General features: G+C 52.6%; 1 protein-coding gene across 5 annotated transcripts in view; it reads left to right on the top strand.

Moving 5' to 3' along the window:
* UBR4 (ubiquitin protein ligase E3 component n-recognin 4) overlaps positions 1-27101 on the top strand; it is a 136754-nt gene that overhangs the window by 99191 nt on the left and 10462 nt on the right. For all 5 annotated transcript variants that reach the window (XM_070382125.1, XM_070382126.1, XM_070382119.1 and 2 more), the window contains 23 exons: positions 1211-1301; positions 1650-1734; positions 1889-2016; positions 4829-4958; positions 5062-5219; positions 6255-6364; positions 7030-7171; positions 7804-7885; positions 8212-8385; positions 10611-10732; positions 11586-11783; positions 12670-12750; positions 16319-16406; positions 16872-16999; positions 17883-17990; positions 18670-18789; positions 19499-19689; positions 20120-20293; positions 20795-20894; positions 24399-24617; positions 25406-25519; positions 26408-26550; positions 26914-27039. In XM_070382125.1, the coding sequence (XP_070238226.1) occupies positions 1211-1301; positions 1650-1734; positions 1889-2016; positions 4829-4958; positions 5062-5219; positions 6255-6364; positions 7030-7171; positions 7804-7885; positions 8212-8385; positions 10611-10732; positions 11586-11783; positions 12670-12750; positions 16319-16406; positions 16872-16999; positions 17883-17990; positions 18670-18789; positions 19499-19689; positions 20120-20293; positions 20795-20894; positions 24399-24617; positions 25406-25519; positions 26408-26550; positions 26914-27039 (3012 nt within the window). The remainder of the gene's footprint in view (positions 1-1210; positions 1302-1649; positions 1735-1888; positions 2017-4828; positions 4959-5061; positions 5220-6254; positions 6365-7029; positions 7172-7803; positions 7886-8211; positions 8386-10610; positions 10733-11585; positions 11784-12669; positions 12751-16318; positions 16407-16871; positions 17000-17882; positions 17991-18669; positions 18790-19498; positions 19690-20119; positions 20294-20794; positions 20895-24398; positions 24618-25405; positions 25520-26407; positions 26551-26913; positions 27040-27101) is intronic.

Raw genomic sequence — 27101 nt, 5'->3', positions numbered from 1 at the left:
CTATGCTGTGTGCCGTGGACACATTTCTCAGTGTTCTCTGAGCATAAGGTTTCCTCATCTGAGAAATAAGGATAGTAGCCAATACTGTAATGGCTTGTGGTGAGAATGGAATGACATAATTCACGTGAGTAGTGGCTCATACTTGTGGAGTCCTTAGTCCATGCTCACACAATACCCACAGCTGGATTTGCATTGTTTCCCGAGTGTGGGCGTAAGTCCTAGAACATGTTAGCTGGATGCTAAATATGATTTGCTGTACAATATATTCACTCATTTAACAAGTACTTACTGAGCATCGGCTAAATGCTAGGCTTTGTTCTGGACTCTGAGGATGCAGTGGGCGATGAAGCAGCATCCCTGCACTCGTGTGGCCTTCGCTCTAGAACGGAGAAGGGCAGTGAGCGGATGAATGTGGCCTACAGTCTAGAGGGGAGAAGGGCAGTGAGTGGATGATGGCCCCGTACAGCATCAGGAGGTCAGGTGTGAAGAGCAGTGCAGCTGGGATGGCAGCTCTGATTGCAGGCAGGGTCACTGCAGAGGACAGGGTGGGCAGGGGCGACTGCTGAGGAGGTCAGGGAGTGAGGCAGGCAGGTATGGAAGGCGTGGGCCGCATGCCGATACTAATAGCAAGTGGTGGGCAGAGAGGTGGGATGTGCCAGCCGTGTGAAGCCGGGGCCACGGGGAAGCCCGTGTGGCTGGAGTGGAGGATGCAGTGGGGACAGAGTGGAGGGGTTCAGTGAGACCAGGGGCCAGGTCCCTTAGGGTCTTTAGGGCACTGCGAGGTTGGGAAGCCTGAGACTGACTTGACGCGATTCGTGGTTTTTAAATTATTAATACATACATTATTACAAAGGGACACGGATGGGAAATGTGGATGCCTTGTGGGAAATGAAGCGGGGGCAGTTGGAGAAGCTAAGGAAGGAGACGGAGAGTGGACCCCTGGGTTCTGGAGACTGACGTACTGGGCGGGGTCTGGGGGCCTGGCAGCCCAGGCTGTGGAGGAACCCTGCATACCGTCTTCCCTCCATCAGCCTCTCCGCTGGGCAGCCCCTTCTCATCACACAGCAGGGTTCTGTGGGGCTCGTGAGTCGTCTTGCCCCTGGGAAGGCCGGTGGCACTAGACGTTGATTTCCTTTTACCTGGGCGCTCTCACGTGCAGAGGAGGGACACACCCAGCGGTGTAACAGGACTCTCTTCTTTGCCTCCCTAGGGACAATCCAGAGGCCACCCAGCAAATGAACGATCTGATTATTGGCAAAGTCTCCACAGCCCTGAAGGGCCACTGGGCCAACCCTGATCTGGTGAGCAGGCCGCCGTGCCCTCTGACTGCCCCCTTCTCCCTTTTCCTTCATTCCCGCGGTCCCCCCGCCGGCGTCTCGTTGTGATGACCAGGGCAGGCGCGGTGGGGGTGGGGGGAGCGGCACGTCGGCAGGGCTCACATCCCAGGAAGACCTTGCTGAGTCAGCGTCAGGCTCAGAGAGCAGAGATGGGCAATGACCGTGCTGAGGGGCTCCGTCTCCCTTCTGACGGTCCGCTTGACCACACGGGTTAGCTCTGAGTCTCTGGGCCAAAGCGTGGATGTGCGCCCTCATCCGGGACTGACCCTGCAGACCCTCCTCTGCTCACCTCTCTTCCTGTTGGTCCTCCAGGCAAGTAGCCTTCAGTATGAAATGCTGCTGTTGACAGACTCCATCTCCAAGGAGGACAGCTGCTGGGAGCTCCGCTTGCGCTGTGGTGAGTTTAGGGGATGTCTGGTTGGCGGCCGGCCAGCGAGAGGAATGCAGCTCTATGCAGGGCCCGTGAGGCCAGGAAGCTGCCCTCGGGTGGTCACACAGCGGCTGGCGAGGCACGTTTGTGACTGTGCCTCCGCCCTGCCTTCCTCTCCCAGCGCTCAGCCTTTTCCTCATGGCCGTGAACATCAAGACCCCCGTGGTGGTTGAGAACATCACCCTCATGTGCCTGCGGATCTTGCAGAAGCTGATTAAGCCACCTGCTCCCACCAGCAAGAAGAACAAGGTACGGGTCTGAGAAGGCTGTCCAGGGCAGGCTCCAGCCAGCGCCCACCCTGCTCTAAGGTCTCTGCTCACCTGAGCTCGCTCTCCCTGGGGCGCCAGTGCTTCCTTGGCGGCAGTCAGCGAGATGGGTTAGGGTTTCTGAGAAGGAGAGTTTCTCAGAGGGCTCTCGAGTGACACAGGCAGGCAAAGGCAAACGCCTGCAGCAGTAGTCTGCCGTGGAGGACCGCCCCTTCCTCCAGTCCCCTCGGACAGCTCGCGGCTCCCAGAGGCTGTGGTGTTCTTCCCTACCCCGTGCCTTTGCACAGTGCTGGAAGCCCTTCCATTCCCTCGCACCGTGACTTGGGCAGGGATTGAACCTGTGTCCCCTGCGTTGGCAGGTGAATTTTCACCACCGAGCCCCCTGGGAGGCTCCTGGCCTTCGGTAGTCCTTTGTAACTGTTGTGTGTGGCTGTGCGGTGTCTCCTCGGCCTGCCATGCCCGCCTTCCCTTTGTCAGCTGCTGCTTCAGTGATCCAGTTCTCTGCCAGGCTGGCCATGAGCTCCTCCAATCCAGGGACTGTTTTATGTTTTACTAAGGTTTTTTTTGGTCCAGTACATAGCGTGGTATCTCGTGTTATAATAGCGACTCGGTAAGTCATTCTTAAATGAGTGAGTAAAGCCGAGTTTTTAGTTCTGAAGGTGGCCTAGCCGCAGATGGACTTGCTCATACTGGTGTGAGAGCGTGTGGGCCATAGTGCTTTCTCTCGGCCCTGCCAGAGGCCGCCGTCTTTGTAGTCCTGGGGCCCTTCTGATGCCTGCTTCATCCTGGTGGAGTCTCTTGGTGGGAAATGGGGTCTTCTTTGCAGGACGCTGAGCGGCAGGCACTACAGGGGAAGCTGGACAGGGAACAGTTTATGCTGTTTCCCTTTCTTGGTCTGCCTCGACCGTCCTCAGAAAAGACCCCCCTTTCTTCGCTTTGATGAAGGCTTTCTTCCCCTCAGAGCACATTCTCAGCAAATGAAAATCGGCTCTTGATTGAAAAGAGGAACTTCATCCCCACATAACTGTCCTTTTTCCCACAGCGTGAGGTCACAGATTCCCACCTGAGAGGGCTCTTAGCCTCTGAGCACTGAAGCCTCACATTTGGCTGAGTTTTAGCCTAGAGAGAGCAGCAGGTCTCAGAGTCTGGCTCATGGATCTGTGGGTGTTCCCAGGACGACTGGGATATCTGCGAGGCCGACGTTATTTCCGTAATTACCTGGGACACGACTGGGAATCTGTGAGGCCGACGTTATTTCCGTAATTACCCTGAGATCTGTGGGTGTTCCCAGGACGACTGGGATATCTGCGAGGCCGACGTCATTTCTGTAATCACCTGGGCCACGATCTGCCCTTTTCTTCTTTGTGCCACTTGTGCAGATGGCACACAGTCAGTGATGCGAGACCGACCGGGCCTCCGCACCACGAGCCACGCCCCTCACTTGCAGCTTCACCCAGGAGCGTCCCGGGTGAAGCCCTGCAGAGGAGTTTAGTAAATCAGTCGTCTCACTGTTCGGGAAGACAGTGCGGGAGGGAGGCGCACCGCAGGGCGGAGGCCGCCGGGGGAAGCGCTGGGGACGGCTGAACCAGCTGCTGTTTTCACGGAGCCTCATCTGTGCTTGAAAGGAGGGCTAGTGAGCCAATTGTGGTTCTTCAGAATCAGGTGTTTGGCAGATTTTCTTGAAAAGTGAACAAAACGAGCCTGTCACTTAAAGAGGAATGGGGTCTGTGCGTGAACCAGTATTTTCCAGCTGACCAGTGCATGTTCATGTGTGAGTAAAAGATGAATTTTAGTGCAGTGGAATAAGAAATGTTTTTTGATTGGTTTCGGATTCCACATTACAACCAATCTTTAAGAACCTGTAATCCGTTGAATTTTGGTTTAGTATTAATGTAAAATCCACGATTAATTGAAAAAGCTATTAAAATATTTTTTCTTTCCAACTATCTGAGTGCTTCAACAAAACAACGTATTGCAGCAGTTTGAACTTAGAAGCAGTATAAGAATCTAGCTGTCTTATTAAGGTAGCCATTAAACAATTTAAAAAATGTATAGCAGTATAGCTCCTTTGTCTAGTTTATTTTTGTTTTGGGAAATAAAAAATGCTGTTTAGGTTGACAGATAATGTATTTGTTTTTATTTGTAAGTGAGTTAATATTTTAGGAATTGCTAAACTTTAATTTTTAATAGATCCGTATCGATGGATAGAGCTACATCATACACAAGAACTCTTTGGAGTCAGTAATTTTCAAGAGTGTAATGGGGTCCTGTGGCTGCAAAGTTTGAGAACTGCTGGTTTAGAATCCTACTGGGGGCTCCCCTATGCAGGCCACTTGGGATTAGTAATGGTTCTGTAAATTTTAGAGGCTGTTTAGTGACCCCTTGAAGATTTATGTTTGGGGAAACTACAGATCAGCCTTGGGATAGGAATTAGTGTATGTAGCTGTAGGAGTGTCTGTAGGAAGCCAGTCACACCTCATCCTGCGCAGGCAGCGCCAGTGACCCTCAGCTCAGCGTGGTGCTGCTCCTGCTGAGTTGAATCGAATGCTTGAAAGGAGCGCAGACGGGGCGTAGGAGATGTGAACGCTGGCCTTCCGGTCTTGAAAGGAGCGCAGACGGGGCGTAGGAGATGTGAGCGCTGGCCTTCCGGCCTTGCCTGTGCGCCGGGGCGTAGGAGATGTGAGCGTTGGCCTTCCGGCCTTGCCTGTGCGCTCGTCCCCGGGGCAGCCCCACTGTGCTGCAGCGGCAGCTCGGGCGTGCCCGGGCCCGCTCACCTGTCCGCCTTCCTCCTGCAGGATGTCCCTGTCGAGGCCCTCACCACCGTGAGGCCATACTGCAACGAGATCCACGCCCAGGCCCAGCTCTGGCTCAAGAGGGACCCCAAGGCATCCTATGACGCCTGGAAGAAGTGTCTTCCCATCCGAGGTGTGTGTGTGTCTTTCGGGACTTGAGAAGCGGGCCCTCCCTGCCCCGGCTGACTGCCCCACCGTCTCCCCCTTACCTCTCCCTGCACCCCTCTGCCTGCCAGGGGTCGATGGCAACGGGAAGTCTCCCAGCAAGGCGGAGCTCCGCCACCTCTACTTGACCGAGAAGTACGTGTGGCGGTGGAAGCAGTTCCTGAGTCGGCGGGGGAAACGGACCTCCCCACTGGACCTCAAGCTGGGCCACAACAACTGGCTGCGGCAAGTGAGTGGCCGGTCGTCTCCTGGGCTCCTCTGGCCGCGCTGGCCCCAGGTCCCAGGCGGGGCGTTTCCGATCCTCACTGCATGTCTCCTCTGCTTTCTCTTTGTTAATCTTGCTTCCTTTCTAATAGGTGGAGGCTCTTGGTTGCAGCCGCCCGCGTGGTGGGTGGGCCACATCAGAACTCCTTCTGCCCTTTGATCAAGCTCGTGCTCTCTGCTCTCCTCCCTGACCACTGAGCAGGACGGAGCCTCTGCGCCTGCACTGCTTTTACCGTCCACCTTTCATGTCTTCTGTCCTTTTCCTTTTTCCAGCTAATGCTTTTAAAGATTAGAGCAATGATATTTTAGAGAATTCATTTGTCCGTTGGTTATAACGTGAGCACTTGGTCTACATTTAACATAAGTGCTCAGCCTGTCGTTACTGTTCAGTTGCTAAGTTGTGTCCAACTCTTTGGGACACCGTGGACTGCAGCACGCCAGGCCTCCCTGTCCTTCCCTATCTCCCAGAGTTTGCTCAAACCCGTGTGCATTGAGTCGGTGATGCCATCCAACCATCTCATCTTCTGTCGTCCCCTTCTCCTCCTGCCCCCAATCCCTCCCAGCATCAGGGTCTTTTCCAGTGAGTCAGCTCTTCACATCAGGTGGCCAAAGTATTGGAGCTTCAGTATCAGTCCTTTCTCTGAATATTTAGGGTTAGTTTCCTTTAGGATTGACTGGTTTGATCTTGCTGTCCAAGGTAGCTGTCTCCAAAATAGAATCATAGACGTCTTTGCTAAGGAGAACACCCGCCTGGCTTTTTTCCTGGTTCTGTATGTCCTCCAAAGTACTTGTTGGAGAAAAGCTCCATGAAGATGGGACTCTTAGCCTTTTTGCCCACCTGTAGCAGCCGGATCTTGAGTTAGCTGGTGATTTTTCCTTTACCCTTTTGCTCGTGAGGAGCTCAGAGCATTTCCCCTCGATGGGTGGCGGTGGACTGTGCCTGGCGGGGCCGGATGAGAGGCTGTCCGCTGAGCCAGGCGCTTCTCCCCACCCCCTGCAGGTACTCTTTACTCCGGCCACGCAGGCTGCACGGCAGGCGGCCTGCACCATTGTGGAGGCGCTGGCCACCATCCCCAGCCGCAAGCAGCAGGTCCTGGACCTCCTCACCAGGTACCATCTGAGAGCGGGGTGGGCAGGGTGGCGGGACTTCATCCAGGGAGCCCTCCCGCTCTCCCGGGGGAGTCCTCAGACCAGGGCGACGGGAGGCACGCCTGTGCTGTAGCCACCTCGCTCCTTGTGGAAGACCACAGAAACCAGGAAGCGCTGAACAGCCACGTGCAGTGGTTATAATAGCAGTGGTGGTGGTCACAGAGTCGGCAGCTAATGTCTTGAGGTCTTACAGAGCTTACAAAAACTTGGCATGCATTATCTCATTTAATGTTCACCTGGGCTTTCAGTGCTTAGTTAACTTGTCCCCAGGAAGGCAAGGTTTCAGTCCAGGCAGTCTAATTCCAAAGTTATTGGCCACTGGACTCTGGTAAACTCGCCTTGTGAGCGATTCAGTCACAACACTCTCTCTCTGCCCCAGTAACCACCATTCACGTATTGGTGCTTTATTGTCCAAATGTGTACAGTGTGAGGCAATGCATTACCTGCTGGGTGCTCTTGAGCTTTTCCCAGGTCTGAGGAGTTCCCAAGTGGGGGTCTGGGGTGTTCTCAGCCCTGGTCCTCCGCAGCGAGGCAGGGGGAGTGGAGGACCGCAGAGGGGCAGAGCCGGGGGCCGTTGGGGCTGTGGGGCGGTGTGGGCTCGCTGTCATTGCCCGGCTCTGCGGCAGTTACCTGGACGAGCTGAGTGTTGCTGGCGAGTGTGCTGCCGAGTACCTGGCTCTCTACCAGAAGCTCATCACTTCAGCTCACTGGAAAGTCTACCTGGCAGCCCGAGGAGTCCTGCCCTACGTGGGCAACCTCATCACCAAGGTATGTCGTCCCGGCCCAGCCTAGGGGAGCCCCTTTGCCGAGCCCCGCTCTCCTTGTTCTCTTTCTCTAGATAAACTTTGTGGTGGTCTTTTGCGCCAGGAAGAAATATTTGTTCAAAATGCAGGCATACCTCGCTTTATTGTGCTTTTCTTTAAAAATAAAGGTTGTGGCAACCCTGTGTCAAGTAAGCCATTTTTCCAACAGCGTTATTTAAGTAAAGTGTATATACATTGTTTTCTAGACATAATGCTGCTGTACACTTACTGATTTAAACTAGAGTGTGGACATAAGTTCTACATTCATGGGAAAAAATGGATTTGTGTGGCTCGCTTTATTGCCATGACCACTTTATTACAGCGCTCTGAAACTGAGCCTGCAGTACTCCTGAAGTCTGCCGGGGGGCACTTCCGTGACTTCACTGTGTTCCTCATGAGGGTACAGCAGTCTGTTGGGGACATTTAAACTGTCCTCCATTTCTAAGCAGTCCCTTAACGTCTTTATAGCTCTCCTTGGCTTCTTAGAAAAGAGTTCTGCAAGGGTTCAGGGTGAGAGAGCATTCCTGGGCCAGTGGGGGAGCTGACCGGTGTCGCTGGCAGTGCCGTCACACTGACCTTGCTTGTCTTCCTGTTTAGGAAATAGCCCGCTTGCTGGCCCTGGAGGAGGCCACCCTGAGCACCGATCTGCAGCAGGGCTATGCCCTCAAGAGTCTCACAGGTAGAGGGAGCCTCCTGGGCCTTCCGTTGGACACCCTGGGGATAGTTTGGGGGCTGCCCTTTGGCTCCCTGGGTGCTGAGGCTGACCTCCTCTCTCGTGCTGACCACACCGCGCTTTTTAAGCTCTGTGTGCGTTCCCCTGAGGACGGGTTTACGTCTTTGAGCACCTGTTGTCTGTTGACCAGTTCACGTCATGGAGCACGTGCTCCATGTCAGGCACAAACGTGGCGTTTCCTGCTTTTGAGTTGCTCGTCGTCTTTTGAAAACATGGACCTTCTTTGTTTACTTCTCGTTCTGAACTCGTGCAACTTTCTCCTGTCCCCACAGGCCTGCTTTCCTCCTTTGTGGAGGTGGAGTCCATCAAAAGGCACTTTAAGAGCCGCTTGGTGGGTACCGTGCTGAACGGGTACCTGTGCTTGCGGAAGCTGGTGGTGCAGAGGACCAAGCTGATCGATGAGACGCAGGACATGCTGCTGGAGATGCTGGAGGACATGACCACAGGTAGCCCCGGCCAGCGGCCCGCAGCCTACAGGCCTGTGTCCCTTCTGGCTCCACTTAGGTGCATGGTCTGAGTTCCCCGGTTCCTTAGACCCAGATCATGGGCAGCAAACATCTCCTCACGTTTGAGTAAAGGAGAAGACATTTCTCTCAAGACTGTTGGTGCTTAGAGTTGTAAAATTCCAGATCTGGCCTCAGTAAATTTGGACTTGTTTTTTTAAAATATTTTACTTATTTATTTTTGACTGTGCTGGTTCTTTGTTAGTGCACACAGGCTTCAGTAGTTGGGGCACACGGGCTAAGCCCTGTGGCATGTGGAGTCTTCCAGACCAGGGATTGAACCCTTGACCCCTGCCCTGTCCGTCAGATTCTTAACCACTGGACTACCAGGAAGGTCCTGGACTTTCTGTGTTGAGCTCACAGGGCAGGAAGAGGTCAAGAGTTCTCAGACTGGTGTCCTTCACTGGTTCTAGAAGATTCTCAGCCATTGTGGTGTCAGTTGCCTCTATTCAGGGACTCCTTGTCCCTGTGGGACTCCACCTCTCACTGTCCTCCGTGTCTCCACCTCCCTCTTTCGTAGTGTCTGTCTCATTGTATCTTTATGTTGATTTTGGATAATTTCTTCTATCCTTTATTTTTCTTCACTCTGTGTTATCTGTTTAATATACCCATCAAATTCTTGCAATTTTATGTAGATTTTATCGTCTCTAGTCTTTTGCAGACATTTTCTGTCCCTTTTATTGTCTTTCAACATAACAAACTTATTTCTGTATCTGCTAATTCTAAAACTTAAACTATCTATTAATCTGCTTCTGTTGTTGTTCTGGCTCTTGCCTTTGGTGCTTTGCTTTAAATCTTGCATTTCATGTTTTTTTGTTTTTTGGTACTGCGAGCTTGTGTTTTGGGAGTTTTTTTGTGGAAACTCTTCGGGACCTGAGTCAAAGATGGGTTTTTCTGGAGATGATTTGTAGCTGCCTCTGTGAAGCAGCTCAGGGCATGGCCATCCCAGGGCCACCTTCAACAGAGTTCTGAACTTAGAGTTTTCAGCTCTCCTAGGTAGTTTGAGCCACAGACCTCTGTGAGGGACAGCTTGTTATGAGTGCTCAGAGGAGATTTTTCTTCCCCTCTGTTCAGTGCTACATTTTAAGGGGAGACAGTGTGCTTTCATTGATTTGCTTGGGGGAAAGGAATAGTTGTTTTTAATTGATGCTTATACCAAAGAGGACTTCCCAGGTGGCATAGTGGTAAAGAATCTGCCTGCCATTGCAGGAGATGCGGGTTCCATCCTTGGCTCGAAAAGATGCCCTGGATTGGGGTGTTCTTGCCTGGAAAATCCCATGGACAGGGAGCCTGGTAGGGCTATACTCCGTGGGGTCACAGAGAGTCAGGCGCGACTGAACACACCATACCTATACCAAGGATGTAGCTCTTGGGGGTACCAGATTTGTGTGTGTGTGCAGGTGGTGGTTCCTGCCAGATTCTCTCTCTTGGGATATTTGGGGCTTTGTATCCAGCTCTCAAATCCTGGCAGGTTTTGGAAACCAAAGCTCATGGCAGAAAATCGCCGGAGTGCTCTGCTGACCCCCCCTGGAGTCCTGCTTTCCCAACCTTGGAGCTCTGGCTTTCTTTGCTGGTGTAGCAGTCCACTGATACTTTTTTCCCCACTATTTTAAATCGTTTTTAAGTAAAGGAGTGGAAAGTAGGTCAGGGGAGGTAGTCTGCTTTATTGCCAGATGGGGACGTCCTTCTGGTGCCATTTTTAGCTGCCATGCTGAGCTGGTTTGTGACCTTGTCAGCTGGACCCTTTGCAGGAATGTATGGCTTGAAGTTATCTGTTTGGCTTCTGGAGGACCGTCTACCTAATTTTTTTGAAACTGAAAACTGTAGCTTCCTTTTGCTTTGACAGAGTGCAGTTAGGATCACTGTTTCACGTTCTTGAGTACCTATTTTGGGCAAGAGGATGCAAGATTATAATTCCCAGAGGGAGGGAGACATGTGCACAGCCAAGTGTGGTGCTCTGTGTCGCCTTGGGTGTGAAGGCCTTCAGATGGAATGAGGTCTCCGTGTAAGAATCCATCAGCTTCAGGTTTCCAGTTGAAATATTGATGTTGCCACGTAGGATATTATAGACTCACCAGGCAGAGAGGATCTGCCGGTGATGAGTCTCATCTCAGCTTCTGTGTGTGCAGCTCCTTCCTGACTGACTTGGCCACATTGACTTCCGGCAGGTACAGAATCCGAAACCAAGGCCTTTATGGCCGTGTGCATTGAGACAGCCAAGCGCTACAATCTGGACGACTCCCGGACCCCTGTCTTCATCTTCGAGAGGCTCTGCAGCATCATCTACCCCGTGAGCACAAGCTGTGGTGACTCATCGTAGTCGTGGGTCATCATCCCAGCGGTGGCCCGTTCAGTCTATGTTTTAGGAATCTCCACACATAAAGCAGAAGCAACCTCATGAGTTTCCCATTCCTAATGATGGGAAGAAACCTAAAACCCTTCCTTGTCCCATTTCCTAGATTGAAAGTCAAAATCAATCTTTTTCTTTTGAGCCAGGTCTCACCTCCCGTTACCCAAATCCTGGTGTTTGTCAGTCCACGATCCTGTGAAAGAAGCAGCCCTGAGCGGGCAGATGGACCTTTTCACTCTCTTGCTTTTTTCCCTGCCCGCATTTTGTGCACACATGCACGCATGAAGGTGTATCTGTAGCCTGAACTGCATAGATCCCCTTCTGTTACTGAGGAAGGGTGGAGAGCATCAGTCTCATCAGTTAACGATGAGAGACCCCTGAGTATCATGTGATACACAGAAGACCGTTTTCTTGACCAGAGGGCCACCAGTCACAGAGTCATCTGGCCCCAGACTGGTTAGCGTCACGTGGGACGAGCAGGAGGGGAGCCCCTCTCCCCTCATGTCAGTGATCCAGCTTTCATGGGGCACTCCTCATCTGCTTATTTGGTTAGGCTTTCTCCTGACCCACCCTTGAGTTTCAGAGAAGATGCCTGCTCTTTAAGGCTATTCGAGTTATATTTGGGGTTTTTGAATCACCTCTGAGCTTCCTTTAGTCTTTAAGTGTATAAGGGGCTGGATGAGTCTGCTGTGTCTCCCTGAGTGTCCGTGAACAAGGCAGTGTGGTCTGAATGCGAGCAGTCTCTGCACACGTACTCATGCCATCCCTCTGCTTCCTTCTCTCTGTCCTTCAGGAAGAGAATGAAGTCACTGAGTTCTTTGTGACCCTGGAGAAGGATCCCCAGCAGGAAGACTTCTTACAGGGCAGAATGCCTGGGAACCCATATAGCAGCAACGAGCCAGGCATCGGGCCCCTCATGCGGGACATAAAGAACAAGATCTGCCAGGACTGTGACTTGGTGGCTCTGCTGGAGGATGACAGCGGGATGGAGGTAATGAGTGTAGCACAGCCCTGCCGGGGTTAGGCTTCCTGTCCCGTAGGGGCTGGTCCATCCTGGGCATCTTTCAACGCAGCTCCATGATTCCCGCCTGCCTGCCTCACCTGCCACAGGGTCTGCCCCCTGCCTGGCATGTGGTAATAAGCAGATGGCTGTAGCTTGTCAGGGCACAGGCTTTCGTTGTTCTTGTTGCTGTGGCAGAGGCCTCCAGTGATTCCGGGTTAATCAAGCTCCCTGCTACTGCTAAGTCGCTGCAGTCGTGTCCGACTCTTTGCGACCCCACAGACAGCAGCCCAGAAGGCTGCCCTGTCCCTGGGATTCTCCAGGCAAGAACACTGAAGTGGGTTGCCATTTCCTTCTCCAGTGAATGAAAGTGAAAAGTAAAAGTGAAGTCTCTCAGTCATGTCTGACTCTTAGCGACCCCATGGACCGCAGCCCACCAGGCTCCTCTGTCCTTGGGACTTTCCAGGCAAGAGTACTGGAGTGGGGTGCCATTAGCCCTGGTGCAGGTTTCTGGCCCTGTATCTGGTACCTTCTGGCAGACAACGCTAGGATCTGCTGTTACCATATACATGGTGAAAAACACGTTGGGTGAAACAGAAAACTGCCCTTTTTGGTGCTAAGCTGAAATGGACTTGGAACAGAAGGTACCCAGCAGGGCTTTTAAACCTGGGAGTCCATGGTTTGGGTTAAAGCTATTTGGAACCCCTGAAATTGTGCACAAAATTCTGTGTGATGTTCACACACGTGCATTTTTTAGAGAGGGAGAGTCAGTAGGTCTGTAATGCATAGACAATATGCGGTAAAGCACCCTTTGATCGTAAAATGTGCTTGCGTGATGATTCTTTGGAGTAACAGCCTCATCTTCTTTTCCGCTCAGCTTCTAGTGAACAATAAAATCATTAGTTTGGACCTCCCCGTGGCTGAGGTTTACAAGAAGGTCTGGTGTACCACAAATGAGGTACGTGCTTATTTTCTTGCCTGAGGTGTGGGTTGACTTCCAGACTTGTTAGCGATCAGGTGCCCAGCTTGTAGTAGCACTGAAGGATCTGAACTTCCTGGTCGTGTTAGCGTGGGAAAAGCCGTCGCCTTGCCCTCCTCCTGGGGCCGCTGCCTGGGGAAGGGCAGGGAGCTGCAGGAAGGGGTGAGCAGCCTGGCTTCGCAGCCGGGCGGCCAGCAGAGTGAGGAAGCCCTGTGGTGGGGGGCACCTGCCGTTGGGTTCCCTTTCCATGTGGGCACCGAGGTTGATTCTCAGCTTTCGATGGACTTGCTCACCTTTCAGAACATGTTTCAGCGTGGTGTCGAGGAGCATAGTTTCTGTTTTACCAGGAACTGAGACTCGAAAGGCAGTTGTTGTGAAGGAGTGAGAATGGGAAATGAAGGGAGCACAGCGCGTTGGCCCTTCCGGCCCCTCGGTTCTGTCTGTCCTGTCGGAACAGTCAGACGGTCCTCTTCCCCACTCCTGCCTCTTTTCTTAGTCTCATCTCTATTTCCTGTCTCGCTCCTCTTCTTTTCTTTCTTCTCTTTTCTTCTCTTAGGGGGATATTTAATAAATGAATCATGTAATTGAATTACAGCAAACTAGTGTGCCAGTGAAGTACAGTGAATTTTTCCTGTCCTTAGTCCTGAATATTTCTGTAGAGTCTGTGAAGCTAAATCGGTAGTACTAACAGTACACTTGGGCCTTCCACTTGATACATACTTGGCTTTTCTCTCTTCTGTTCTCCCACTGTGCTGGGGGTCCTGGTCATTGTGTACTGCTGGTCCACCGCCCACTGGGTTGGTGCAGCACAGGTAAATACACAGAAGACTGCTCCATCCGCCGCATCACACCGTGACACGTCAGCCTCAAAGCAGAATGCGACAGGTGTAGGCCCTGGTGCACCTAAAAGTTAAGACCAAGCTTCTACGGGCACGCTCCTAAATGGTGTATAGGACTCAAAGAATGCACATGGGCAGCCTCCCATTTTGAACCAGGGGGCAAGAAGTTGGGGATCATTTGTTTCTCATATTAATGCTTCATCCACCAAGGGTTTCTTGTGGCGAAGTCCAGAGTTGGGAGCATGCTTTTTATCCTGGCTTTCATCAGTTTCTTTTCTTACTTTATCCCTTATTTCCCTGATAAATAGCCCACCTCTTCAGCTGCTGACCAGGGCCTGTTTCACGTGTTTCTCTCTCTTTCTGTCCATGGTCTGTGGCTGTTCCCTCTCTTAGTTCTCACTGGGCTTCCACAGCTAGAAATGCTCTGAGACCTGGCCCGACAAGTTCTTTCCCTCCAAGATTTTCTCTCCTGAGGCTGAGCATGGCTTAGCGGCAGGCAGCGTGGACCAGTGTGGTACCTGCTCGCCCTTAATTTCCTGGAGTGTGACTTCAGTCCCCCATTTCTCACCTCCAAAATGAGGGTAATTCCTAAGAGCGTATAGGCTGGAGTGCCTACTCAGTACCTGGCGGATAGTGAAGTCTCATGATCCCTCAGTTCAGGAAGGTTGCTGTAATCTTGTAATTCATGACTTATTTCCAATCATTCTATTAAGTTGTAGGTTTTAGCTTGAGATTTGGATGAATCCAGCCCTTGTTGTGTGGTTATATGAAGGTCTCAGGATCTCCATAGGCAAAGATGGATGTATTATGTTTTCTTGTTTTGATTTCTCAGACTTGAGTCAAAGCGTTTTGATCTTATTGACTTCCTTTGACCTGATTCTTTGAGTAGTGGTCCCTGTTGATCAGAGAGATTTTATAATTCTGAAGGAGGCACAGGCTTGGAATTAGTACCTGGCTTATAGCTGAATAACTTTGAACAAGCTGTGTAACCTTGTGTAAAAGGATAACATTAAGTGCCTAATTAGTGTAGGGCTTGCGTGGGTGTCTACTGGCTAAGCTGCTTCAGTCATGCCCAGTTCTTTGTGAACCTATGGATTGCAGCCTGCCAGACTCCCATGTCCGTGGGATTCTCCAGACAAGAATACTGGAGTGGGTTGCCATGCCCTTCTCCAGGGGATCTTCCTGACCCAGGGATTGAACCCTGTCTTTTATGTCTCCTGCTTTGGTAGGCGGGTTCTTCACCACTGGCACCACCCGGGAAGCCTTAGCATAGGGCTTCAGTTCAGTTCAGTTCAGTCGCTCAGTCGTGTCCGACTCTTTGCGACCCCATGAGTTGCAGCACGCCAGGCTTCCCTGTCCATCACCAACTCTCCCAGAGTTCACTCAGACTCACGTCCATCGAGTCAGTGATGCCATCCAGCCATCTCATCCTCTGTCGTCCCCTTCTCCTCCTATCCCCAATCCCTCCCAGCATCAGAGTCGTTTCCAATGAGTCAACTCTTCACATGAGGTGGCCAAAGTACTGGAATTTCAGCTTTAGCATCATTCCTTCCAAAGAAATCCCAGGGCTGATCTCCTTCAGAATGGACTGGTTGGACCTCCTTGCAGTCCAGGGGACTCTCAAGAGTCTTCTCCAACACCACAGTTCAAAAGCATCAATTCTTTGGCGCTCAGCCTTCTTCACAGTCCAACTCTCACATCCATACATGACCACAGGAAAAACCATAGCCTTGACTAGACGGACCTTTGTTGGCAAAGTAATGTCTCTGCTTTTGAATATGCTATCTAGGTTGGTTATAACTTTCCTTGCAAGGAGTAAGCGTCTTTTAATTTCATGGCTGCAGTCACCATCTGCAGTGATTTTGGAGCCAAAAAATATATAAAAGTCTGACACTGTTTCCACTGTTTCCCATCTATTTCCCATGAAGTGATGGGACCAGATGCCATGATCTTCGTTTTCTCAATGTTGAGCTTTAAGCCAACTTTTTCACTCTCTTTCACTTTCATCAAGAGACTTTTTAGTTCCTCTTCACTTTCTGCCATTAGGGTGTGCCGTCTGCATATCTGAGGTTATTGATATTTCTCCTGGCAATCTTGATTCCAGCTTGTGCTTCTTCCAGCCCAGCATTTCTCATGATGTACTCTGCATAGAAGTTAAATAAGCAGGGTGACAATATACAGCCTTGATGTACTTTTTCCTATATTGGAACCAGTCTGTTGTTCCATGTCCAGTTCTAACTGTTGCTTCCTGACCTGCATATAGGTTTCTGAAGAGGCAGGTCAAGTGGTCTGGTATTCCCATCTCTTTCAGAATTTTCCACAGTTGATTGTGATCCACACAGTCAAAGGCTTTGGCGTAGTCAATAAAGCAGAAATAGATGTTTTTCTGGGGCTTAGCACAGAGTAAGACAATAAATCACGGTTGTTAATGGCTGTTATATATATTTAATGAAACTAAATGAAGTAGTGTCTATCTATAAAGTGCTTCACACAATTCTGGGCCTATGGTAGACCCTACATAAAATGAGCTTCCTTTCCCCTAAGTGAGTTGTAGGGCATTTGGATTCTATATTCTGTGGTTAAGACCTCGCGAAGAATAGAAGTTGTCTCCACTGCTGAAGTGTTCGTTGAATTAAGCAGACCAGGTGTCGGGTCCTTTGCATTTTCTGGACCCGTTTACAAGTCTTTCTCCAACCTCCTCCCCTTAGGGAGAGCCCATGAGGATTGTTTATCGGATGCGGGGGCTGCTGGGGGATGCCACCGAGGAGTTTATTGAGTCCCTGGACTCCACCACAGGTACAGCCTTCCACAGACGTCTGAGGTTTGGGACCGGTGGTGGTTCACGTTTTGAGGCTTCAGAGGTGTTCGGGGCAGGTACTCTAGGAATTCTCTTCAGAAGTGGGGGCATTGTTTCTTCTCTGAGGAGAAATACAGTCATTTACAGCCTCGTTTGGATACCTCTGGTATTGAGGGTGGGTGGGAACTTAGGGAGGAAATGAAATTAGCACCAAACAAGCTCAGATTTATTTATTTAGGGCTTTTTTTTTTTAAGATGGTTGTAGTGCTTATTTTCACGTATTTGAATAAGCAATTTTAATTAACTTGAAATTTGAAAAAGAGCTGTCAGGAGCAAGACAGTGTAGTTTAATACCCACTATTGACCCCCTTTATTGGAAAAGAGAAGAGCTGTCAGCCTGGATGAGGGCTGTGCTTTATTCTGGGCTTCACTTCCGTTTTCACTTGGCTTCCCTTCTGTGTCAGATGAAGAAGAGGATGAAGAAGAAGTGTACAAGATGGCTGGTGTGATGGCCCAGTGTGGGGGCCTGGAGTGCATGCTTAACAGGCTGGCAGGGATCAAAGATTTCAAGCAGGGACGCCATCTTCTAACGGTGAGTTGGAGGCAGCAAGACGGGAGCAGCCCTCCTCTTCTGGAGGGGCCCCTGCGAACGGCCCGGCCACTGCCATTAAGCCCTAGAGGGCAGCATGGCGCTGCGGAGCGCTGCACGCCAGGGACCCACCTGGCCGTTGCCCTGGCCCTCCATACCTCAGGCTCCCTCCCCCAGTGCTCCCTTCCCGACCACTCCCCCCCCCGAACACCAGTGTGATAGCAAGCCTCTGCTGTGCCTCTCCAGTCACCTGTGGACACCAGTGTCTAATTGTCTGTCCACCCAAAATTGCACTGTGTCAGTTATTCTTATCATTATTTAAGTGGATTTTGTAAGTAACTGTAGTGTTTTGGTAGGATTTTGTTTGGTCATTTATCCAGCTGTCTCGTGAGAAGTAGATGATCTGAAGGCACCATGCATATTGCACTATCATTTTCCACCTCCAGGGCACATGAGAACGTGTATTAACTATTACACCCATGCCTTAGATGCCATACATGGTTGTGAGCTCCCGTGGGTCATGAGATCTTTTTGGTTACTGTTAGTTCAGGGTCTGAGTTAGTACTGGAGTTTCCCCCGAGGCAACAGAGCTCCATCACCTATTCCGGTAGGAATTGGTGTCACTGCCCTGTCTGAGAGGTGGTAGAGACAGACCCAGCCCACAGGAGCTACTGCTGGGAACCCTGCCGTTTAAATGCCAGCCCGATAGGCAACCCCAGCCACCGTATCGTATCTCCCTCCAGAAACTTCACCTTCCTGTGTCCTTCAGGAGGAGTGTCTGCTGACGGTGACACGGCCCCTCCGCCCTTCTTAGGATATTTCTCTCCCGCTTGTCCCCACCCCTTCACTGTCCGGTGGCCTCATGGACTTCGGCTTCTCTTGTCAGGTACTGCTGAAATTGTTCAGTTACTGCGTGAAGGTGAAAGTCAACCGGCAACAGCTGGTCAAGCTGGAGATGAACACTCTGAACGTCATGCTGGGGACTCTCAACCTGGTAAGGAGTGTTGGCTGCAAGAGCTGAGGAGTGTGCAGGGCTGGGGGAAGGCAGCTCACCTCTGCCCTCAGATGAAGCGGGTTTGTGACCTTTGCAAACCTCTCATCTGTCTGACTGATGGGCACAGAGGCTTGAATTATGCAAGCTGCCCCTTATCCCCCTGCTGGCTCACCCCTGCTGCTGCCACAGCACACGGGAGCATCCTTGTTTCTTTCCTGAACTCAGAAGCAGGAGGCAGTCCCTGCAGCAGTCCTGACTGCACCCCAGTGGGAAATGGGTGCCACTCACCTCTGGGCGACCAGAAACAGATCACACACACACACACACTCACGGCGACCAGAGAGAGGCCAAAATGTTTCCACTGTCCTCAAAAACCCACACGCTGTCTCTCTCTCCACGCATGCCCATGCACGCGCACCACACACACACACAGCAACACATGCACACACACACGCGTAGACACACACACATGCAGCAACACACCCAAACACAACGCACACACCCACACACACACGCAGACACACGCAGCGACACACACACACACGCAGCGACACACACGTGCGTGCTGTGTGTGCAGATTGCTGGGAACACGAGGTCGTGAGGGCGCCCTGGAGGAGGAGGCCGCGTTAGCAGTGTGTGGGCGCTGCCGCCGCCTCCGTGTGACTGGCCCCTCCTGCAGGCACTGGTGGCCGAGCAGGAGAGCAAGGACAGCGGTGGTGCCGCAGTGGCCGAGCAGGTGCTGAGCATCATGGAGATCATCCTGGACGAGTCCAACGCTGAGCCCCTGAGCGAGGACAAGGTGGGTGGGGCCGGCCTGTGCATCCACAGGCACCGTCTTGTCGCCAGCCACTGGCTTACTTGGGTCTAGCTGTGTCAGCCAGGAATGATCAAACCTTCTCAGCTGGTAGGAATGGCAACCATTCCTGATGGTGATGTCATTGCATCAAAGCCTGAAATCCACAAATTCAGAGGAAACAAAGCGGCTGGTCCAGCTCACAGACGGGGGCCTTAGTGCAGCCCCTCATTTCACAGCTGAGGATGCTCCAAGCCTAGAGGAATGAAGCGAGCCGTTTGGTATCATATAGTTGGTATCTTACTGTATAGTTAGACGCCTAGAACTCAGGTCTCCAGCTCCCAGTTCAGTTTCTCTCCACTTGGTGCCCCTGTGTATTCCTGTGGTCTTGTTGGTGCTGATTTTTGGCTAGAGATATGACCAAATGAATACCAGGGAGCCTACACTGTCTTGGGGAAGGGAAAGCCTGTGTTGTATTTTGACCACCTGTATGGGTATATTTGACCACTAAGAATAGAACCAGCGCTGAAACTTAGAAACTGATTTTTGAGGTGGAGCTCCCACTGCTGATTGTCCCCAGGAAGTGCTGAGACACTGCTCTTCTGAGGCTACTTCTGGTGGCTCTGATGGAAGTGGATAACCTTTCAGGGCCAGTTGTTGGCTGCAGCCAAAGTCCCGGCCGTATTAACAGGACTTCCATCCTTTCTTCTTGTAGGGCAACCTCCTCCTGACGGGTGACAAAGATCAGCTCGTGATGCTCTTGGACCAGATCAACAGCACCTTTGTCCGCTCCAACCCTAGTGTACTCCAGGGCCTGCTGCGCATCATCCCATACCTTTCCTTCGGGGAGGTGGAGAAAATGCAGATCTTGGTGGAGCGGTTCAAACCCTACTGCAGCTTTGATAAGTATGTGGCTTAGATTCAGACAGCTAACTGAGAGTCGCCATGAAAGCCCTGAACCAGTTCTGGGAGACTAAGGAAGAATCACCTGAGTTTCTATTAGATTTTTGTGTACCAGTCTGGCCTTTTAGGGGATTGGTCTAACTGGGGAGGCAGAAAGTGAAAATATATTGTGTTAAAGCAGCAGTTGGTGAGGCAGAGAAGGCGAGCTGGTTGGAGGGACTCAGGTGTGCAAAAGCAGAAAATGCGAGAGAAGGTTGGGAATTTGGGGAACGTGGCAGAGAAGAGGGACTATGGCAGGAGGCAGGTGGGAAGGGTCTTCTGTTAGGCTCAGGAGTCGGTACTCTAGGACTTTGAGGCTTGTGAGCCAGGAGAATGACACGATCAGCTCTTGTTGCTCCTTTCACACTCTCAGGGTCTTTGCTCTTTCGTCCAGGTATGATGAAGATCACAGTGGCGATGATAAGGTCTTCCTGGACTGCTTCTGTAAAATTGCAGCTGGCATCAAGAACAACAGCAACGGGCATCAGCTGAAGGATCTGATTCTGCAGAAGGGAATCACCCAGAGTGCCCTGGACTACATGAAGAAGCACATCCCCAGCGCCAAGAAGTAAGCAGTGCCGCCCTCCTTCCCTCTCCCTGCTTCCTTCTCTTCTTCATCGTCTGGGCATCCCTCAGCCTTCCTTGGGGTCGCCCTCCCCTCTGGAAACTGTCCAGGCGACCATGCAGCCCTTGGGGCTGTGGGAAAGGGTGGCAGTTTGTTGGCTTCTGTTTCAAGCACTCATTTCTCTTTTAAAGACTTACTTGTTTGGCTGTGCTGGGATTAGCTGCAGTGCGCAAGATCTTTAGTTGCTGCATGTGGGATGTAGTTCCCTGACCAGGGATCGAACCTGGGCCCCCTGCTTGGGGAGCTCAGAGTCTTAGCCAGTGGCCCATCAGGGAAGTCCCTCAGGTCCTCCTTCTCCCTGGTTTCTCAGCTGAGCTGGGTGGTCCGCTGTGACTCTACGGTGCGCTGGAAGGTGCGGTCGCGTCTAAACAAGCCAGGACCACCGGCCGGTCTAGGTGGCCTTTGCCTCTCTGGCCTGCTCATAAGCCTCTCTTTGCTTTGCAGTCTGGATGCTGACATCTGGAAAAAGTTTTTGTCTCGCCCAGCCCTGCCGTTCATCTTGAGGCTTCTTCGGGGGCTAGCCATCCAGCACCCTGCCACCCAGGTGAGTGACCAGCATGCACGGGGGCCTTTCTCTGGAGCAGGACACGTCATGTGAGGGAACCACACCGTCTCTGCTCTTCTCCCACGACTGAGTGAAGGTGACCACCTCAATTAGCCTTGAGCTGGAAACTGCCCTAGTGTATAAGAGTCCCAGAGTAGACAGACTCTCAGAAGTCACCTGGTTCATCTCTCGGTGTGCAGAGAGGATTAAGTTACACTTGTGTTTTCCTCATTCAGTTCATTCTTATGTGGGGCTTCGTTACCTCACGGCTCAGCTGAGCAGCATTTGTGAGGGTGTGGCTGGCCAGGGAGGTGAAAGCTGCCTTCTGGCCACAGTCCCTGGGACATTTGTAACACCATCACCGCCAGCTTCTGCTCTGTGCAGGCAGCTGAAAACCCGGTTTGCAGGGGGGCCCACCCTGTGCGCCGTGTTGCTCATTCCTGATAGTCACTGGGTCGAGATATCTGTTATCCTCACGAATAGTAATTGACCCAGACAGGTGGCCAGTCTGGATTACTTTGTTTTAATTAACCTATTATTTTGAGATAACTAGATTCAGATGCAGTTGTTGAGAAATGTTACAGAGACGTCGTGTGTCGCCTTCACTTAGCTTCTCTCAGTACTGCATCTTGCAAAACTGTAGTAAATCATCATAGCCCGGCGTCGGCACCCACGCCGTCAAGCTTCAGGACCGCTCCATCACCACAGGGCTCCCTCCTGTGGTCCCTCACAGCCGCATCCGCCTCTCCAGGCAGCCGCTGACCTGGCCTCCATCTCCCTAGATCTGGCCTGTCTAGGATGCTGAGCACAAAGTGGAATTAAGTGGTGTGTGACTTTGGCCTTTCTCACTCAGCGTACTGTCTGGCGTCCACCCTGACTGCCGTGGGTGCCAGTGGTTTGTTGCTTCTCGTTGCTGAGTAGTCCCCGGTGGGGATGCCCTGTGGCCTGTTTAACCATCACCAGCTAAAGGGCATCTGGGTCGTTGATTGTGAATAGAGTGGACTAACTTCACGTGGAGGATTCTGTGTGAACACGTGCTCATTTCTCTGGGTCGAGTGCCCAAGACTGCGGTTGCATTGGCTTGTGTAGTGGTCGCGTTACTTTGTTTTACAAGAAGCTGCCAGGCTGCTGTCTGGAGGGGCTGCGCTGCTCCACCCTCCCCTCGGCAGAATCTGAGCGACCCTGCCTTATCCATCCTCGCCCGCATTTGGGGGTGCCAGCGTTCTTCGTTTCAGCCGTGCCGATAGATGGAGAGTGGTCTCGTGGTTTAATCTGTGTTTCTCTGGCGGCTGATGACGCTCGTTGTGCATCTTTCCGTATCCCTCCTCTGTCTTCAGCGACAAGCGTTTCTGTATTTCTTGCCCCATTTCTAGTAGTAGCATGTTTTTGACGTTGGGTTTTGAGAGTCCTCAGGGCTGCCTTTTTTGTTGTTGTTTCCACATTCTCATTTAGTGATGTTTTCTGAAAACTCATTCTAAAAATGTGTTTAGCTGGCCACAATAAAGGTCTTCCATATGTCTCGCTCAAATAGCTGTTGTTTTCAACTTTTTTTCAGTTCAGTAGTAATAGTCATAATCAGTGCATCTTTATGGGTAATTCTTCCTGCATAATGGTTTTCACTATTTCCCCCCCGTCTTTGTAGCATCGTTATTTTGAATGTGGATAAATCAAGGGACAGAATTGTAATTTGACCAGTGGCAACACATTGACTTGAGAACTCTGGTCAGTGGGTTCCAGGCTTATTCTTAGTTACTAATTGGGTTCTTTTTTAAAATAAGGCTTCATCTAGGTAGATGCTTGGCATTCCTGCTCCCGACCACTCACTCTTTCACCACGAGTGTGTGTAGTGCCCGTCACGCGCCTGAGCTGTGCTAGGCTGAAGCAACGCTGGCGAGTGAAACAGTGCCTGTGTGAGTCCTCCAGAGCTCGCTCTCCGGTGGAAGATAGGGCTCAGGACATAGGGTATCAGAGCACGGGGTACATATGCAGTGTGGAAGGGGTCAAAGGAAAGGGGATTTCTAAGAGGAGAATATGGTGCCTGCAAAGGCTCAGAGGTGAGAGAGCTAGAAACGTTCGAGGAACTGAGAGCAGTTCCAGTTGGGGGAGGCCTGGCAAGAGTTGGTGCTGGAGACATCAGTGCGGGTCCACATCATGTTCCCCAAGGAGAGCAGTGTGTGGTGTCTCCCAAGGGTGGTGCCCCTGGCTATTCCCTGGAGGATGAATTGCGGGACGGTGACATGGGAGGCGGGAAGGACAGTTTATTAGAATCTGGGTGAGAGCCCCTGGTGGCTGAACTCCAGTTAGTGAGGTGGACAGTGAATGGATTCCACAGAGATCTCGGGGGTGGAGTAAACGGGGTTTGGAGATTTAGTGCTCATGGGCAGTGAAGAAGCTGGGTGAATCAAGAACTCTGCTCAGTGTCTGGACTGAGCGACAGGAGGTGCCATTGAAAGAGATGAGAACTCGGGGGTTTGGAAGTGAGTGAAGGGAGGCAGTCCGTGATACTCGATTATTAGTGTGTGGTCTGTCCTCCTGACCAGAGTGTGAGCTTCGGGCGGGCAGGGGCATCACGTGCATGGGTGTGCATGCACACTTGGACAGTAAGCACCCCGCATGCACCGTTCAGTTGGCCGTTCAGCTATGAGTTCAGCGTTCAGAGTTGTTGAGACGTGAGCTACCGTGTCGTTGTGCTGAAGAACAAAGTGGACATGTACGTACCTGCTGTGAAGCTCGATTGATGAGCTAGTGACTCAAGTTGATTGCTGAACTTTAAGGTCACAGGTTGACTTCGATTTCGATTGAGTGTCGGCTCTGTAGTGACTGGTGACCTGGGGTGTGGCAAGGCCTCACAGCCGGCAGACCCATCTGCCCTCAGCGGGGCGATGCGCTCACACCCCTGCGGGTGGTGGGCTGCTGTCACGCAGCAGCTGCCAGCATTTTTAAGCACGGGGTCTTCTGGTTTGTATTCGTTTCTTTCTAAGCTCTTTCTCTTTCCTACTCCCACGTGTGCTTGTGAGTCTGGAATACTCCAGTTGAGAAAACGCCCGTGCTCCTGGGCTTGGAGGGCCTGGGGGCCCCAGATGCAGCACGCAGCACAGCCCCTGTCGGTGTTGGGGGCCAGCCCTCCTCGGTGCGGTCACTGAGTTCACCACTGAGGCCTTATCAGGCGCCGCTTCTCTGGAGCGTCTGACCTGAGCCCCGTTCACGTTCACTGTGCTGGGTGCTCTACCTGATTCAGTCATCACAGCGACCCTGGCCTGCCCCCGTTTTATAGCTGGGGGTATTGAGGACTGCAGAGCGTGGTGACTACTCGGGTCAGTGGCAGAGTCTAACCTCCATTTGTCCAAATCTCTCGAAGTGTAAAATCAAAGGATCCGATCGAAACCAAGCAGATGACGTGAGACTGTGCACATTGTTTTTGTTTTCTTCCAACCTGGAAGCTCCTGAGAAGAACACGTGCCCGTGCACTTGGTGGCCTGCAGCTCTCTGGTCCTTTCTTGGCAGGTTCTGATTGGAACCGACTCCATCACAAACCTGCATAAACTGGAGCAGGTGTCCAGCGACGAGGGCATTGGGACCCTGGCTGAGAACCTGCTGGAGGCGCTGCGGGAGCACCCCGACGTGAACAAGAAGATCGACGCAGCCCGCAGGGAGACCCGGGCCGAGAAGAAGCGCATGGCCATGGCCATGCGGCAGAAAGCGCTGGGCACGCTGGGCATGACGGTACCACCTGCCCGGGGCCCCTGCCTGTTGACAGGGGGGTTTAGGAGCTGGGGTCGGGCATGTGAAGATGCAGGCTGGGAGGTGGGTGGGGGGTGGGGTGTGAGGCGCCGTGCCCGACGCTTTGCTTAGAGATGTGACTGTCACTGCTCTGCTCTGTGCTGCAGAGGTCAGACGGCTCAGATTTACAGAGACTTTAGAAATGGTGATGGCTCTTGTAAGATTTTGTTTAAGCCCCTCATGTGTGTCTGTGAGGTTGACATTACACCCATTGTTCAGATGAACTAGTTGGGGCTGAGAGGTGCAGTAAGCAGGCCAGGGCACATAGCTAATACGTGGCTGGCAGGCATTTGAACCCAGGTCTGTGTGACACAGGGGGCTCTGGGCTCTCTTCACTGCCCACCTTGGAAGAGGCCGCAATCCTGTGAGACCGAACTCTGTGTCAGCAGATTTAAAACTCTCATGGGAACAGTAAATGAATCGTGTGCTGCAGCCCTCAGCAGCCGAGGCCTGGGCTTGCTGGCACAAGGAGGGGGACCTTACTGGTGGCAGGTGGCCACTGGCCGGGGTTCCAGCCAGATGGTTTCCTCTGCTTCAGTGGTTCCTGTAGGGAGAGAAGAGCAGGCGGATCTGGGTCTGCACCCTCATTAGAAGCCAACTGAAGAGGTTTCCTTTCAGCGCAACCGTCCTTTCCCCATATGTAGAGGGTCAGCGTGTGCCTGCGTGTCCTGGGCCCGCGGGGAGGGTGGGTAGCAGCCCCATCTGACCCGACCCCTGGGACCCCCTTGCAGACCAACGAGAAGGGCCAGGTGGTGACGAAGACGGCACTGCTGAAGCAGATGGAGGAGCTGATCGAGGAGCCGGGCCTCACGTGCTGCATCTGCAGGGAGGGCTACAAGTTCCAGGTGCGCTGCCGGGCCCCGCCGGGGCTCACGTCCGAGGGCCAGCCGTCCTCTTCAGAGGCGGCAGGTAGACTGATCTGAACAGTCGCAGCAGCAGCAACTGCTGCTCATTGAGTCAGGCCCTGTGCCCAGAGCCTTTATGTCAGCTGAGTAACTTTATCTTTAAACGTGTAATGAAGAGCCCTCATCTGTCGATGAGAAAACAGTACCCGTAGCAAAGGCAGAGTTCTAGGCCAGTTCAGAACCGGGGCTGTTAAAAGACACCATGCTGCCCCCGTTCAGGTAACCTGACGAGAAGGGCAGGACCTCAGCTTTTTCGGCGCCACCGGACTCGCTTTACCACCTGGGAGCAGAGCAGCAGGCGGCCAGTTTGCTGCCCTGAGGCCTCAGGGGCGCCCTTTTCCTCTCCAGCTCGAGTTGACTTCCTCGCTCCTCAGCCTGCTGACTGGCAGGCGGCTGGGGCTCAAGGCCTGTGAGTCCCAAGGTGACACAGGCTCCTTGGGGCTTTCTGGTCAGTTTTGAAAAACAAGCGACTTAACAAGAAGCTGCTTTTTTCTTCATTTTCAGATGAATGCAGCAGAAAGAAAAGGACAGTTCAATCTTGCATTCCTGCCCCTCTGTCTGCGCAGCACCCACCTTATTTTGGTTGCTCCCCACAACCCTCATTTTACCGGGGCTGTGCCCCGCCAAGTGCTGAACCAAGTGGCTGCAGGGCTCACCGTCCCGTACTCGTGAACACAGCCCCTCGTAGGCATACAGCCCCCAGGGTTCCCTCTGCTCTGCTTCCCGTCCTCCCAGAGCCTGCTGTGGTGCTCCTCCTCACCTGCCTTCCTCCCAGAGCCTGCCGTGGCACTGCTCCTCACCTGTCCTCCTCTTCCCTCGTCTTTGCAGCCCACCAAGGTCCTGGGCATCTACACCTTCACCAAGCGGGTGGCCCTGGAAGAGATGGAGAGCAAGCCCCGGAAGCAGCAGGGCTACAGCACCGTGTCCCACTTCAACATCGTGCATTACGACTGCCACCTGGCGGCCGTCAGGTGGGCCTGCTTCCTGCAGCGTGGCCCCCACAGGCCTCCCCCGGCGTGTACTTCTTTCCCAGACCTGGGGGGCGGCAGGGAGCAGGCAGCTTGCGGGAGGCCCTGGCCTGGGAGGGGTTGGGGATGCCAGCCCTGAAGTTTTAATTGTGTTCCTTAGGTTTTGGGAAGTAGGGTGTCCTGCCTTCAGCCATGTAGGTCCCAGAACCATTCCTGGGAAAATGCACTTGACTTCTGGCCCAGGGTTGGTGAGAGCAGCCTTGCCTCCTGGAGGCTGTGGGGCCGGCGTTTACCATCTCGTAGTTAGAAGCGGCTGCTCCTCTGTAGAGTCAGTAGTCACTTGTCCCTGCTCTCCTCCCAATCCAGGCTGGCTCGAGGCCGGGAAGAGTGGGAAAGCGCGGCCCTACAGAACGCCAACACCAAGTGCAACGGGCTCCTTCCGGTCTGGGGGCCCCACGTCCCCGAGTCAGCTTTTGCCACCTGCCTGGCGAGGTGAGCGTGGGGCGTGGGGCGTGGTGGAAAAGAGGAGGTCAGACCTCCCTGGTGGCCCAGTG

Source organism: Bos mutus, chromosome 2 (genome assembly GCF_027580195.1).
Source record: "Bos mutus isolate GX-2022 chromosome 2, NWIPB_WYAK_1.1, whole genome shotgun sequence".
Classification (NCBI taxonomy): Eukaryota; Metazoa; Chordata; class Mammalia; order Artiodactyla; family Bovidae; genus Bos; species Bos mutus.
This window is presented reverse-complemented; position numbering and strand designations above follow the sequence as displayed.